Source organism: Pseudophryne corroboree, chromosome 5 (genome assembly GCF_028390025.1).
Source record: "Pseudophryne corroboree isolate aPseCor3 chromosome 5, aPseCor3.hap2, whole genome shotgun sequence".
NCBI lineage: Eukaryota > Metazoa > Chordata > Amphibia > Anura > Myobatrachidae > Pseudophryne > Pseudophryne corroboree.
This window is the reverse complement of record NC_086448.1, coordinates 451,183,649-451,199,167: the sequence shown is the minus strand read 5'-3', so window position 1 is coordinate 451,199,167 and position 15,519 is coordinate 451,183,649. Positions and strand designations below refer to the sequence as shown.

General features: G+C 48.2%; 1 protein-coding gene across 3 annotated transcripts in view; it reads right to left on the bottom strand.

The window, feature by feature from the left end:
* Window positions 1-15,519, bottom strand: part of ELP2 (elongator acetyltransferase complex subunit 2) — a 405,605-nt gene that overhangs the window by 322,217 nt on the left and 67,869 nt on the right. For 2 of the 3 annotated variants that reach the window (XM_063922926.1, XM_063922927.1), the window contains exon 8: window positions 2,514-2,669. The exons of the other annotated variant lie outside the window; for it this stretch is intronic. In XM_063922926.1, the coding sequence (XP_063778996.1) occupies window positions 2,514-2,669 (156 nt within the window). The remainder of the gene's footprint in view (window positions 1-2,513; window positions 2,670-15,519) is intronic. 3 annotated transcript variants of the gene reach the window in all.

Genomic DNA, 15,519 nt, shown 5'->3' with positions numbered 1-15,519 from the left:
TCAGTGCCAGATACATTGCCCCACTCAGTGCCAGATACATTGCCCCACTCAGTGCCAGATACATTGCCCCACTCAGTGCCAGATACATTGCCCCACAGTGCCAGTTACATTGCCCAACAGTGCCAGTTACATTGCCCCACAGTGCCAGATACATTGCCCCACAGTGCCAGATACATTGCCCCACAGTGCCAGATACATTGCCCCACAGTGCCAGATACATTGCCCCACAGTGCCAAATACATTGCCCCACAGTGCCAAATACATTGCCCCACAGTGCCAAATACATTGCCCCACAGTGCCAAATACATTGCCCCACAGTGCCAGTTACATTGCCCCACAGTGCCAGATACATGACCCACAGTGCCAGGCCCCACTTGGTGCCAGATACTTGCCCCACTGTGCCGCCGGACCCCCCCGTGCCGCCGGACCCCCCCCCCCCCCCGTCACTCACCGGCCGCTGGCTTGTTGTTATGTGAGGGGAGGAGAGCGCAGCGCCTCTCCTTCCCCTCACCGCTCCAGGTCTCCGGCGGCTGTCTGGCACCTGTTCGCTAGCCAATCAGAGCTCGCGGACCGGCAGCCAATCAGGAGCCGATCCGCAAGCTCTGATTGGCTAGCGCCTGAGACCGGACACAGCAGCTGCTAGTGCTGGTAGCGGCGGTGAGGGGAGGGAGAGACGCTGAGCTCTCCTCCCCTCACATTTAGGGTTGACGGGGGAGAGTGGGGCATGATGCCCCACTCGCCCTACCCTAGATACGCCTCTGACACAGAGTCTACGCCAGCAGCGCAATCCGTCTCCTGAGGCCAGATCGTGATTACCTTACCTCCCCCCTTTTAGTGCAGCAACGCGATCCTGGAGAATAACAGCGGTGGTGTGCCTGAAGAAAACCAGTATGTCTCCGCTGCAAGTACCCGGGAACCAGGCCGTGGGAGTATGCAGCGCCGCTGAGGGAGGTGATGGAGACGCAGCACAGAATGTCAAAGACATATAAAGTGCTGCGGCCCTTGAAGTCTTAAAAAAAAAAAAAGCTCTTTTCAGGGCTGCCTAGCGCAGCCCCACCGGTTAGTGACCTGCACTGCAGGCACCAACTTACAAACTGAGCTCCAGTTCCTGGGAGAGGGGCTATAGAGGAGGCGGTGCAGTGCATCCTGGGAAAAGTCAAAAGCTTTAGCCTGTTGGTGCCTGGGATCAAGATCCAACTCTACACCCTGATGTTATTCCCTATGGAATAACAGTGTACCCCGCTGCTGAAATAGTGAATTATCGCTTTAATAATAATTTAAGCAATGCTGACCACAGCTGCTCTTACATGCAGATCACTAATATATGGAGTTATACTCCCTCCACCCCCCCCACCCCCTGTACCATTGACACAGCGTATAAAAGGGTTGCATGTCCCCTTGAATTGTCAAAGAGCAATGACTGCTAACCAGGGCATCTAGCTCGATCTAGAACTATAGGCATTTTCAAAAAGTATTTCTTATTGATGGCTCTATAGTCGATTGATATCTGTGGAAAGCCCATTAAACTAAATGGACTACTGAAAGTATTGCGAAAAGCAGAGTGTGCGTACTGAACCTATTCACCAAAACATGCAAACATATGTGAGGGCATACAGCTCATGTGAACCATGGGTATACTGCAATTAGAAACGTATTTTATATTTTTTAAATGCGCTTTTAGATTTTGACACAAACATAACTCTAGTTAATATGGCTTTGTCCTGGTAAGATGCCCAACAGATATCAAGACCAGCTACCCTCTCTGGCAAAAGGCCTACACAGTACATGATCTCAGAACTGGCAAGGGAGTGGCAGTTTTCTTAAAGTTAGTGCTGGACTCCACTGAATACTTTCTCATTTTCTTTCCATCAGCAGCAGCAATTTATCCTTTTTAGAACAAGCAGTGCGGCTCATAACAATGAAGTAGGCATGAGAAAGGCAGGGAACTATTTAAAGTTCACTAGGAACGCAATATATCAAACTGTTGCTCTTGTGTTTTTAGCATGCGCAGTGAGGCCCTGCATGGACTTTCAGATAAGACTCAGCCCCCACATATGCTCCCAAGAATAGAATAGAGAGCGGTGACTCATCTCAAGGCGCCACAGATGTTGCAATGGCTATAGATGTCCATCTCAATTTAACTCCAAGGGGGTTGATTTACTGAACTCAATTGAAAAAACAGCAAGTGATCAGGAAAGTTAAATGTAATATATAGGACATCATTGAAAATTTGCATTAAAACATAAAAAAACAACACCAGATCTAAAAAGCACAGATCTTCATGATAGTAACTTTGGAGCAATTGTACGGCAAGTAAAATAATATATTTTTGCAATCACATTTATTCTTTTATGAACACTTTTGCTAATAAAGTGTACACGAAGATTGAACTAATTCCATGTAAAAGTAACAGCAAAGTTGATTGGTTCTTTGACAAGCCAGCCATTTTGGTCATTAGCTTAGAGACAGTCAAACATAGTGTAAAAGGCTTGCTAAGCATATAAGTTACTTACTATCCTCCTTTATTGTAAATACTTTCTCCTTCAGCTTGATAAAGTTTTTTTCATACTCATCATCAACTTTGACATCATCTACTGCAGATTTGGCAAAGATTTTCCAGATACGGATTAGGGCATCCTGGGCACAGCTTGCCAAGTACATATCCTCTCCTACAAAGAAAGAAAAAATAAGATTTTAAACCTACCGGTAAATCTTTTTCTCCTAGTCCGTAGAGGATGCTGGGGACTCCGTAAGGACCATGGGGAATAGACGGGCTCCGCAGGAGACATGGGTACTAAAAAGAACTTTAGATATGGGTGTGCACTGGCTCCTCCCTCTATGCCCCTCCTCCATACCTCAGTTAGAGAAACTGTGCCCAGAGGAGACGGACAGTACAAGGAAAGGATTTTTGTTAATCTAAGGGCAAGATTCATACCAGCCACACCAATCACACCGTATAACATGGATATACGAACCAGTCAACAGTATGAAACAAAACAGCATCAGCCAGAGACTGATCAAAACTGTAACATAACCCTTATGTTAGCAGAAACTATATACAAGTCTTGCAGAATGTAGTCCGCACTGGGACGGGCGCCCAGCATCCTCTACGGACTAGGAGAAAAAGATTTACCGGTAGGTTTAAAATCTTATTTTCTCTTACGTCCTAGAGGATGCTGGGGACTCCGTAAGGACCATGGGGATTACACCAAAGCTCCAAAACGGGCGGAAGAGTGCGGATGACTCTGCAGCACCGATTGAGCAAACATGAGGTCCTCATTAGCCAGGGTATCAAACTTGTGGAACTTTGCAAAGGTGTTTGAACCCGACCAAGTCGCTGCTTGGCAAAGCTGTAATGCCGAGACACCTCGGGCAGCCGCCCAAGAAGAGCCCACCTTCCTAGTGGAATGGGCCTTTACCGAATTTGGTACCGGCAATCCAGCCGTAGAATGAGCCTGCTGAATCGTGTTACAGATCCAGCGAGCAATAGTCTGCTTCGAAGCAGGAGTGCCAACCTTGCTGGCTGCATACAGGACAAACAGAGCCTCTGTTTTTCTCACCAGAGCCGTTCTGGCTACATAAATTTTCAATGCCCTGACCACATCAAGGGACTCGGAATCCTCCAAGTCCCGCGTAGCCACAGGCACCACAATAGGTTGGTTCATATGAGAAGATGAAACCACCTTGGGCAAAAATTGAGGACGAGTCCGCAACTCTGCTATATCCACATGGAAAACCAGATAGGGGCTTTTGTGAGATAAAGCCGCCAATTCCGACACTCGCCTTGCCGATGCCAAGGCCAACAACATGACCACTTTCTAAGTGAGATACTTTAATTCCACCGTTTTAAGAGGCTCAAACCAGTGAGACTTAAGGAACAGCAACACCACGTTAAGGTCCCAGGGTGCCACTGGAGGTACAAAAGGAGGCTGGATATGCAGCACTCCCTTCACAAAAGTCTGTACTTCCAGAAGAGAAGCCAATTCCTTCTGAAAGAAAATGGATAGGGCCAAAATCTGAACCTTAATGGAGCCTTATTTTAGGCCCAAATTCACTCCAGTCTGTAGGAAGTGAAGGAAACGGCCCAGATGGAATTCTTCCGGAGGAGCATTCCTGGACTCACACCAAGAGACATACTTCCTCAAAATACGGTGATAATATTTTGCTGTCACGTCCTTCCTAGCCTTTATCAGAGTAGAAATGACCTCATCCGGAATGTCCTTTTCCGCTAGGATCCGGCGTTCAACCGCCATGCCGTCAAACGCAGCCGCGGTAAGTCTTGGAACAGACAGGGCCCCTGTTGTAACAGGTCCTCTCTTATAGGAAGAGGCCACAGATCTTCTGTGAGCATTTCCTGCAGATCCGGATACCAGGCCCTTCGAGGCCATTCTGGAACAATGAGAATTGTCTGTTTTCCTCTTCGTCTTATGATTCTCAATATCTTGGAGATGAGAGGAAGATGAGGAAACACATAGACCGACTGGAAGACCCACGGTGTCACCAGGGCGTCCACTGCTACCGCCTGAGGGTAACTTGACCTGGCGCAATACCTCGGTAGCTTTTTGTTGAGGCGTGACGCCATCATGTCTATCTGAGGCAGTCCCCAATGACTTGCAATCTCTGCGAAGACTTCCTGATGAAGTCCCCACTCTCCTGGATGTAGATCGTGTCTGCTGAGGAAGTCTGCTTCCCAGTTGTCCACTCCCGGAATGAAGACTGCTGTCAGAGCGCTTACATGATTTTCCGCCAAGCGAAGAATCCTGGTGGCTTCTGCCATTGCCACTCTGCTCTTTGTTCCGCCTTGGCGGTTTACATGAGCCACTGCGGTGATGTTGTCTGACTGAATCAGAACCGGTAGGTCGCAAAGCAAAGTCTCCGCTTGACGAAGGCCGTTGTATATGGCCCTTAATTCCAGTACGTTGATGTGAAGACAAGCCTCCTGGCTTGACCAGAGACCTTGGAAGTTTCTTCCCTGTGTGACTGCTCCCCAACCTTGGAGGCTCACGTCCGTGGTTATCAGAACCCAGTCCTGAATGCCGAACCTGTGACCCTCTAGGAGGTGAGCACTTTGCAACCACCACAGGAGAGACACCCTGGCCCTGGGGGACAGACTGATCATCTGATGAATCTGTAGATGTGACCCGGACCACTTGTCCAGAAGGTCCCACTGAAAAGTCCTCGCATGGAACCTGCCGAACGGAATGGCCTCGTAAGACGCCACCATCTTTCCCAGAACTCGAGTGCAGTGATGCACCGACACCCTTTTTGGCTTCAAGAGGTCCCTGACCAAACTCATGAGTTCTTGGGCCTTTTCCATCGGGAGATAAACCCTTTTCTGGTCTGTATCCAGAATCATGCCTAAGAAAGGCAAACGGGTCGTCGGAACCAACTGTGACTTCGGGATATTGAGAATCCAGCCGTGCTGCTGCAACACCCTCAGGGAAAGCGATACGCTGTTCAGTAACTGCTCTCTTGATCTCGCTTTTATTAGGAGATCGTCCAAGTACGGGATAATTGTGACACCCTGCTTGCGCAGGAGCACCATCATTTCCGCCATTACCTTGGTGAAAATCCTTGGGGCCGTGGAAAGCCCAAACGGCAACGAAAATCCAGTACAGCAAATCTCAGGAACGCCTGATGAGGCGGATAAATGGGGACATGAAGGTATGCATCCTTTATGTCCAGGGACACCATATAATCCCCCCCTTCCAGGCTGGCTATGACCGCCCTGAGCGATTCCATCTTGAACTTGAACCTTTTTAAGTATAGGTTTAAGGATTTTACATTTAAAATGGGTCTGACCGAACCGTCCGGTTTCGGGATCACAAACAGGGTTGAGTAATACCCCATCCCCTGCTGAAGCAGGGGAACCTTGACCACCACTTGTTGAAGACACAATTTTTGAATTGCATTTAAAACTATCTCCCTCTCTGGGGGAGAAGCCGGTAGGGCAGATTTGAAAAACCCGCGAGGAGGCACCTCTTCGAATTCCAGCTTGTAACCCTGGGAAACAATTTCTATTGCCCAGGGATCCACCTGTGAGTGAACCCAGACGTGGCTGAAAAGTCGAAGACGTGCCCCCACTGGGGCGGACTCCCTCAGCGGAGCCCCAGCGTCATGCGGTGGATTTTTAAGAGGCAGGGGAGGACTTCTGCTCCTGGGAACTAGCTGTGGTTGGCAGCTTTTTCCCCCTGTCCTTACCTCTGGCAAGAAAGGAAGATCCCCGCACTCTCTTGGGTTTATGCGACCGAAAGGACTGCATCTGATAATGTGGCGTTTTCTTAGGCTGTGAGGAAACATAAGGCAAAAAAGCTGATTTACCTGCCGTAGCTGTGGAAACCAGGTCCGTGAGACCTTCCCCAAACAATTCCTCACCCTTGTAAGGTAAAACCTCCATATGCCTCTTCGAGTCGGCATCACCCGTCCATTGTCGGGTCCATAGGGCTCGTCTAGCAGAAATCGCCATAGCGTTGGCTCTGGAACCCAGTAGGCCAACTTCTCTCTGAGCATCTCTCATATATAGGACAGCATCTTTAATATGACCCAGGGTCAATAAAATGGTTTCCTTATCCAGCGTATCTATATCAGCAGATAAGGTATCTGTTTACGCTGCTACAGCGCTACAAACCCAAGCCGACGCTATCGCCGGTCTGAGTGAGGTACCAGTATGTGTGTAAATTGACTTCAAGGTAGTCTCCTGACTGCGATCAGCAGGATCTTTGAGGGTTGCCGTATCTTGAGATGGCAGCGCTACCTTTTTGGATAAGCATGTCAACGCTTTGTCCACCCTTGGGGAGGATTCCCACCGTATCCTGTCCTTAGCCGGGAAAGGATACGCCATAAGAATCCTTTTGGGAATCTGCAGTTTTTTGTCTGGAGATTCCCAAGCCTTTTCAAATAACTCGTTCAGCTCATGAGATGGGGGAAAGGTTACCTCAGGTTTCTTTTCCTTATACATGCGCACCCTCGTGTCAGGGACAGAGAGGTCATCTGTGATATGCAACACATCTTTTATTGCAATAATCATATAATGAATACTTTTTGCCAATTTTGGCTGTAACTTTGCATCATCGTATTCGACACTGGAGTCAGAATCCGTGTCGGTATCAGTGTCTACTACTTGGGATAGTGGGCGTTTTTGAGACCCAGAAGGTCCCTGCGACATAGTGAAAGGCAGGGCTGGACTCCCTGTACATTCCCTGGACTCTGCTTTGTCCAACCTTTTGTGTAATAAATTCACATTTGCATTTAAAACATTCCACATATCCAACCAGTCAGGTGTCGGCGTTGCCGACGGAGACACCACACTCATTTGCTCCATCTCCTCCCTAGAAGAGCCTTCCGCTTCAGACATGCCGACACATGCGTACCGACACCACACACGCACAGGGAATTCTCTATCTGGAGACAGTTCCCCCACAAGGCCCTTAGGAGAGACAGAGAGAGAGTATGCCAGCACACACCCAGCGTCAATGACCCTGGAAAAAATACCCAGATAGCGCTTTTATTATATATATATTCACTGCGCCAAATGATGTGCCCCCCCCCCCCTTCTTTAAAACCCTCTGTCACCGTGTTCAGCAGGGGAGAGTCCGGGGAGCCAGCTTCTCAGCAGTGTGCTGTGGAGAAAATGGCGCTGGTGAGTGCTGAGGGATCAAGCTCCGCCCCCTCAGCGGCGGGCTTCGGTCCCGCTTGATTCCTTTTGAAAACTGGCGGGGGATCTCCAATATACAGTGCAGAGCATATATATATATATATATATATATATATATATATACACTTATTTTGCCAGTCCCAGAGGTTTAAATTGCTGCCCAGGGCGCCCCCACCCCCACCCCCTGCGCCCTGCACCCTTACAGTGCCTGCCGTGTGTGTTTTGTGTGGGAGCAATGACGCGCAGCGTTACCTAAGTGAAGATCTGAAGTCTTCTGCCGCCTCCGAAGTCTTCTTATCTTCTCATACTCACCCGGCTTCTATCTTCCGGCTCTGTGAGGAGGACGGCGGCGCGGCTCCGGGACGAACAGCTAGGAGAGACCTGCGTTCCGACTCTCTCTGGAGCTAATGGTGTCCAGTAGCCTAAGAAGCAGTGCCTAGCATTTAAGTAGGTCTGCTTCTCTCCCCTCAGTCCCTCGATGCAGGGAGCCTGTTGCCAGCAGGCTCCCTGGAAATAAAAAACCTAACAAAAATTCTTACTTTCAGGAAACTCAGGAGAGCTCCCTGTAATGCACCCAGTCTCCTCTGGGCACAGTGTAAAACTGAGGTCTGGAGGAGGGGAATAGAGGGAGGAGCCAGTGCACACCCATATCTAAAGTTCTTTTTAGTGCCCAGGTCTCCTGCGGAGCCCGTCTATTCCCCATGGTCCTTACGGAGTCCCCAGCATCCTCTAGGACGTAAGAGAAACAAAAGGCGTAGCATCTCACAGAAATATCTCATGATCATCAAACACTCATAGTAAGAGTATCTGCATATGATTCTGTTTTTGACAGGTGAATGGAAAGAAAAATATAGGAGGAAAGTTGAGATCATAAACAACATGGACTGGGAAAGAAGGATGTGCAATATGTTTTTCAGTCCATGTTGTTATCTATGCATGTTTAATAAAGGGACCTGTGCTTCACTGGGATCAATAATCACTGTGTAATAATCAATGGCTTCTCTGTTCATCTGTCAGAAACAGAACAAAGTGAAGATGGATGTAATACCAGATGCCCATGTGCACCTCCCTTTAAACTAGAAAAAAAAAAAAAATACACAAGGTGAGAAGCTCTATGCACATGGTTCTTTGAATATACGGCGTTATAGTCGCACACCAGAATCTGCATATCTCATTGGTTTGAGTAACTCAAGTTCTCATCACTCATCAAAATGGATGATCTATGGACACTGGTGAACGGATTACCTTTAGGGTCAAGCAGTCTCCATGACAGATTTTATATATCTTCTGACTTTTGCTATGAACCATGGCCCCCATGTACTCTGAAAAGCTATCTATGCACTTCATAATACAACATGTTGCAATTAATGAGAATTGGTTGAAAGTATCGGAATGGCGCCACCAAGTACTATAGAGTAATGTTATTATTCCTTGTTGTAGGGTTGGTAAAAGGTCTTTATTTACTTTTAAACAAAGAAAAGAGCATCCAATGTATAATAAGTAAGCTAGTAAACTGTATAACAAATAACCAGACTAGCTTAATTAAATGTGTAAAACATAATAAATGAGGGTAGTACTCAGCAGCAGACTTACCACAAGGCAATCAAATCGGCTGCTCAGGGCCCTGTGGGTCCCAGGGGGCCCACAAACAAGGCTGTATAAAGGGGTGGTCTTCTGTATGCCGGCAGTCAGGCTCCCGGCGCTCAGTATACCGGCGCCGGGAGCCCGACAGCCGGCATACCGACACTTATTTTCCCTCGTGGGGGTCCACGACCCCCATAGAGGGAGAGTACAATAGTGTGGCGCGCGTAGCGCGCCACCTTGCCCGTAGCGCGGCGAGCGCAGCGAGCCCGCAAGGGGCACATTTGCGCTCGCCACACTGTCGGTAGGCCGGCGGTCGGCCTCCCGGCGCCGATATGCTGGTCGCCGGGAGCCCGACCGCCGGCCAGCCGTAGTGAACCCGTATAAAGGGCATTTCCGACAGACTGCGAGCTCAATCATGGGGAGGCACACAAGACTGGTGACATACCAATATGCTATACCGTGTATAGGAGATGCCTGCTACAATCAGTGGGGAATGGATTTATAACCAATACAGTCACACTGACTGAGGGGTGTAATATTGGCCATTATAAGGGATTGGGGACCTGCTAGGTTGCTACAATCAGTAAGTGAGGGTGTAATAATGGGATATGGGGACTTGCTACATTCAGTGAGAGGAGCATTGATCTAAAATGCAGTAACTGACTGGTGTAATAATGGAAATTATAAGTGAGGGGACATGGTGTAATAAGGAAGAAAAACAACAAAAAATGTCAGGGAAATAAATCAGGAATGAAAATATAGTGCTATCTTGCTTAGGGCCCCATGAGGTTTAAATCCACCTCTGGTAGTACTGAAAAGTTGGAACAAACACACACACTGGAATACTAATGCATTACATAGTCTGGTTTACAAACAACTAAACCTAAAACTAATGACAGGATACGAACAATTACTGGTGGAAATTGAATGAGCAATTTAAGGAAACAGTATCTAAAACTTTTTCACACTGAACTAATGGTCTTGGTCAAGTGTGGCAAAAAATTCTAAACATTTGGTCAACTCACAAATGTTTAGTAAAATGTAAAAAGTTGGTATCAATGAGAAATATTAGTTTGGGCAGTACGGATGGTGTAATGGTTAGCATTACTGCCTCACAGCACTAAGGTCATGGGTTCGATTGCCACCATGGCCCTAACTGTGTGGAGTTTGTATATACTCCCCGTACTTGCGTGGGTTTCCGCTGGGTACTCGGGTCTCCTCCCACAATCCAAAAATATACTGGTAGGTTAATTGGCTCCGAACAAAATTAACCCTAGCGTGTACGTATGGTAGGGAATATTGATTGTAAGCTCCACTGGGACAGGGACTGATGTGAATGGGCAAATATTCTCTGTAAAGCGCTGCGGAATATGTGTGCGCTATATAAGTAACTGGTAATAATACTACTACTAATATTTTTATTTGCTGATTGAAATAAAGCATTCTATTTCTGTTACACACAAATGGTGGATTTTTTTTTGTGGGTTTCCTTTTTACATACTTGACCCTCTGGCAACTGTCTGGGAAGCCTGGGTATCCTCCTGTCCCCCAGGACACCAGTATAGTCATTCTCCCTTAAACCTCTTTCCTTCTCTTTTGAAGTAAAACCTAGCAATCTCTTTCATCCTTGCCTTCCAGTTCCTTGATAATGTTTCCACCTGTCTTCCCCATTATCTATCTAGTCCTGGATAACTTTAATATCTGCACCGAAAATCCCAATGATTCTACTGCTTTTAAAAACTTCTCTCCCATGACTTCACTCAATGGACCACCAGATCCCCTTCTTTTCCCATCGCTGTGAGATTTTCACTCATTTCCCTTTCCATCTCTGTGATCATCATCTAATCTCCCTCATTTCACCAGCCACTCTCCCTATACTACTCTCACTACTTGCAACTTTTTACTGTCTTCAAGACTACCCTATCATTTCTTACTACCACAGCGCCAGCATTCTAATACGTTCTTACTTGTTCTTTAATTTAGCAGTATTTGCATTCATTAGTTCCATGAAATTATATTTCAACCACTGTTGAGGTAAGATTACCTTTATTTAATTTACATGCGAAAGAGTATGAGTATGTATATTTTTAACAGATTAAATTCTATTTGTTATCGTATCTGACTTCCGTTAAGATATTTTTTGTATATAGTGTAGCTTGTACACATTATTTCTTTTCCTGTTATAATTGCTGTTGGCCAAGCATGTAGTTTGCCACCATAGTTAGATAAAATGTATCTTTATTATTTAAATACAGTTCAACAGATTAGTTTTTCTCTAACGTCCTAGAGCAGGGCTGGCCAAACCGGTCCTCGAGATCTACCAACAGTTCATGTTTTCCAGGTCTCCTGGAGATCTGTAGAATTGTCAGTTAGGAATGAATGCAGCACATCTTAATTAGCAATGACTACACCTGTGCACCAGCTAGGTGGCCTGGAAAATGTGAACTGTTGGTAGATCTCGAGGACCGGTTTGGCCAGCCCTGTCCTAGAGGATGCTGGGGACTCCGTAAGGACCATGGGGAATAGACGGGCTCCGCAGGAGATAGGGCACTTTAAGAAAGCTTTGGATTCTGGGTGTGCACTGGCTCCTCCCTCTATGTCCCTCCTCCAGACCTCAGTTTTACACTGTGCCCAGAGCGAAATGGGTGCACTGCAGGGAGCTCTCCTGAGTTCTCTGCCTAGAAAGCATTTTTGTTTGGATTTTTTCTACATTTTTACAGGGAGCACTGCTGGCAACAGGCTCCCTGCATCGAGGGACTGAGGAGAGGGGGGCAGACCTTCTTGTCTAAGATAGGCTCTGCTTCCTCGGCTACTGGACACCATTAGCTCCAGAGGGGGTGAACACAGGTTCTTACTGGGCGTCCACCCCCAGAGCCGCGCCGCCGTTCTCCTCAAAGAGCCAGAAGAACCGAAGTCAGAAGACGTCAGGCGGCAGAAGCCTTCAGCTTCACTGAGCTAACGCACAGCACTGCAGCTGTGCGTCATTGCTCCCATACACCTCACATACTCCGGTCACTGTAAGGGTGCAGGGCGCAGGGGGGGGCGCCCTGGGCAGCAATATAACACCTCTATTATGGCAAAAGACAATATACATGTACAGGTGGGCACTGTACATGTATATAAAAGAGCCCCCGCCATATTTTAGGAAGTTTGAGCGGGACAGAAGCCCGCTGCCGAGGGGGCGGGGCTTCTCCCTCAGCACTCACCAGCGCCATTTTCTCTCCACAGCACCGCTGAGAGGAAGCTCCCCGGACTCTCCCCTGCTTACACACGGTGAAGGGGTGTTTAAAAGAGAGGGGGGGGGCACATAATTGGCGGATAAAATATTATACAGCGCGGCTGGGGGGAAAACATTTTGTGTTGGTCTCCAGGGTCATTGCGCTGGGGTGTGTGCTGGCATACTCTCTCTCTATCTCTCCAAAGGGCCTTGAAGGGGATACTGTCTTCAGAAAAGAGGTTTCCTGTGTGTGTGAAGTGTGTCGGTACGTGTGTCGACATGTTTGACGAGGAAGGCTCGCTTAATGTGGAGGGGGAGTGCTTGAATGTCATGTCGCCGTCGGCAACACAGACACCGGAATGGGTGGATATGCTGAATGTCTTGAATGCAAATGTCAATCTACTGCATAAAAAGGTTAGACAAGGCTGAAGCTAGGGATCAGTCAGGCAGCCAGTCCATGCCTGTCCCTGTGGCGCCAGGCCCTTCGGGGTCTCAGAAGCGCACCATATCCCAGATCGATGACACAGATACCGACACGGATACTGACTCTAGTGTCGACTATGAAGATGCAAAATTACAGCCGAGGGTGGCAAAAGGTATTCGGTACATGATTATTGCCATTAAAGAGGTTTTGCATATTACTGAGGGACCCCCTGTCCCTGACACGAGGGTACACATGTATAAAGGGAAAAAGCCTGAAGTCACCTTTCCGTCCTCATTTGAACTGAGTGAATTGTGCGAAAAGGCTTGGGAATCTCCGGATAGGAGACCACAAGTTCCCAAAAGGATTCTTATGGCGTATCCTTTTCCACAAACGGATAGGATACGATGGGAATCTTCGCCTAAAGTAGACAAGGCGCTGATTGTAGTGCGGTTGTGGCATGGGCAGATTCCTTATCTACGGAGATTGACACCTTAGATAGAGATGCAATTCAAATGACCATAGAGCATATCAGAGATGCTGCCTTGTATATGAGAGATGCTCAGAGAGACATTTGTTTATTAAGCTCCAGAATAAATGCTATGTCTATTTCTGCTAGGCGGCTCTTGTGGACCCGACAGTGGACGGGAGACGCCGATTCAAAGCGGCATATGGAGTCCTTGCCTTACAAAGGGGAGGAGATGTTTGGAGACGGCCTCTCGGACCTTGTCTCTACTGCTACGGCTGGTAAGTCGAATTTCTTACCTTATGTTTCCAGCAGCATACAAAAAAGGCACCTCATTATCAAATGCAGTCCTTTCGTTCCAATAAGAGCAAGAAGGTACGAGGATCGTCCTTTGTTGCCAGAGGTAAAGGCAAGGGAAAAAAGCTGCACACAGCTAGTTCCCAAGAGCAGAAGTCCTCCGCTACTTCCGCAAAGTCCACCGCATGACGCTGGGGCTTTCCGGGGGGGAATCAGATCAAGTGGGGGCACGTCTTCATCTTTTCAGCCACGTCTGGGTTCTCTCACAGGTGGATCCCTGGGCAATAGAGATTGTTTCCCAGGGATACAGACTGGAATTCGAAGACATGCCTCCTCGCCGGTTTTTCAAATCGGCTCTGCCGGCTTACCCGTCGGAGAGGGAGCTGGTGTTAGCTGCAATTCACAAATTGTACATTCAACAGGTGATAGTCGAAGTTCCTCATCTCCAGCAAGGAGAGGTTTATTATTCATCCCTGTTTGTGGTACCGAAACCGGACGGTTCGGTCAGACCCATTTTAAATCTGAAATCCCTGAACCTGTACTTCGAAGAGGTTCAAATTCAAAATGGAATCGCTCAGAGCGATCGTCGCCAGCCTGGAGGGAGGGGATTGGATGGTGTCCCTGGACATAAAGGATGTGTACCTTCATGTTCCGATTTTCCCTCCTCTCCAGGCGTTCCTGAGATTTGCAGTACAGGACTGTCACTACCAATTTCAGACGTTGCCGTTTGGTCTTTCCACGGCCCCGAGAATTTTCACCAAGGTAATGGCGGAAATGATGGTGCTCCTGCGCAGGCAGGGCGTCACAATTATTCCGTACTTGGACGATCTCCTCATAATGGCGAGATCTCGGGAGAAGTTGCTGGACAGCGGGTCTCTGTCCGTGAAGACGTTGCAGAGGCACGGCTGGAGTCTCAATTTACCGAAATCCCAGCTAGTCCCTGCAACGCGTCTGACCTTTTTGGGCCTGATTCTAGACACAGACCAAAAAAAAAAAAAAAAGTTTTTCTTCCAGTGGAGAAGGCTCAGGAGCTAGTAGCTCTGGTCAGGAACCTATTGAAGCCAAAAAAGGTATCAGTGCATCATTGCACGAGGGTTCTGGGGTAGATGGCTTCAAACGAGGCCATCCCCTTCGGCGGGTTCAAGGCAAGGACCTACACATGCAAAAACGGATCACCCTGTCTCCCAGGGCCAGGGTGTCTCTCCTGTGGTGGCTGCGCAGTGCTCACCTCCTGAAGGGTCGCAGGTTCGGCATTCAGGACTGGGTCCTGGTGACCACGGACGCGAGCCTCCGAGGTTGGGAAGCTGTCGCACTAGGAAGAAATTTCCAGGGTCTCTGGTCAAGCCTAGAGACTGGTCTCCACATCAATGTCCTGGAGTTGAGGGCCATATACAACGCCCTACACCAAGCGGAGGAATGGCTTCGGAACAAACCGGTTCTGATTCAGTCAGACAATGTCACGGCAGTGGCTCATGTAAACCGCCAAGGCGGCACAAGGAGCAGAGTGGCCATGGCAGAGGCGACCAGGATTCTACGCTGGGCGGAAGGCCATGTAAGCGCACTATCAGCAGTGTTCATCCCGGGGGTGGACAACTGAGAGGCGGACTTTCTCAGCAGGCACGACCTGCATCCGGGAGAGTGGGGACTTCATCAAGAAGTCTTCACACAGATCACGGATCGGTGAGGCCTGCCTCAGATAGACATGATGGCGTCCCGCCTCAACTAAAAGCTAAAGAGGTATTGCGCCAGGTCACGAGACCCTCAGGCGGTTGCGGTAGACGCTCTGGTGACACCTTGGGTGTTCAGATCAGTCTATGTGTTTCCTCTGTCAAAGTCAGAAAAATATCATGATGCACACTACCATATTTGCACCTCATGCG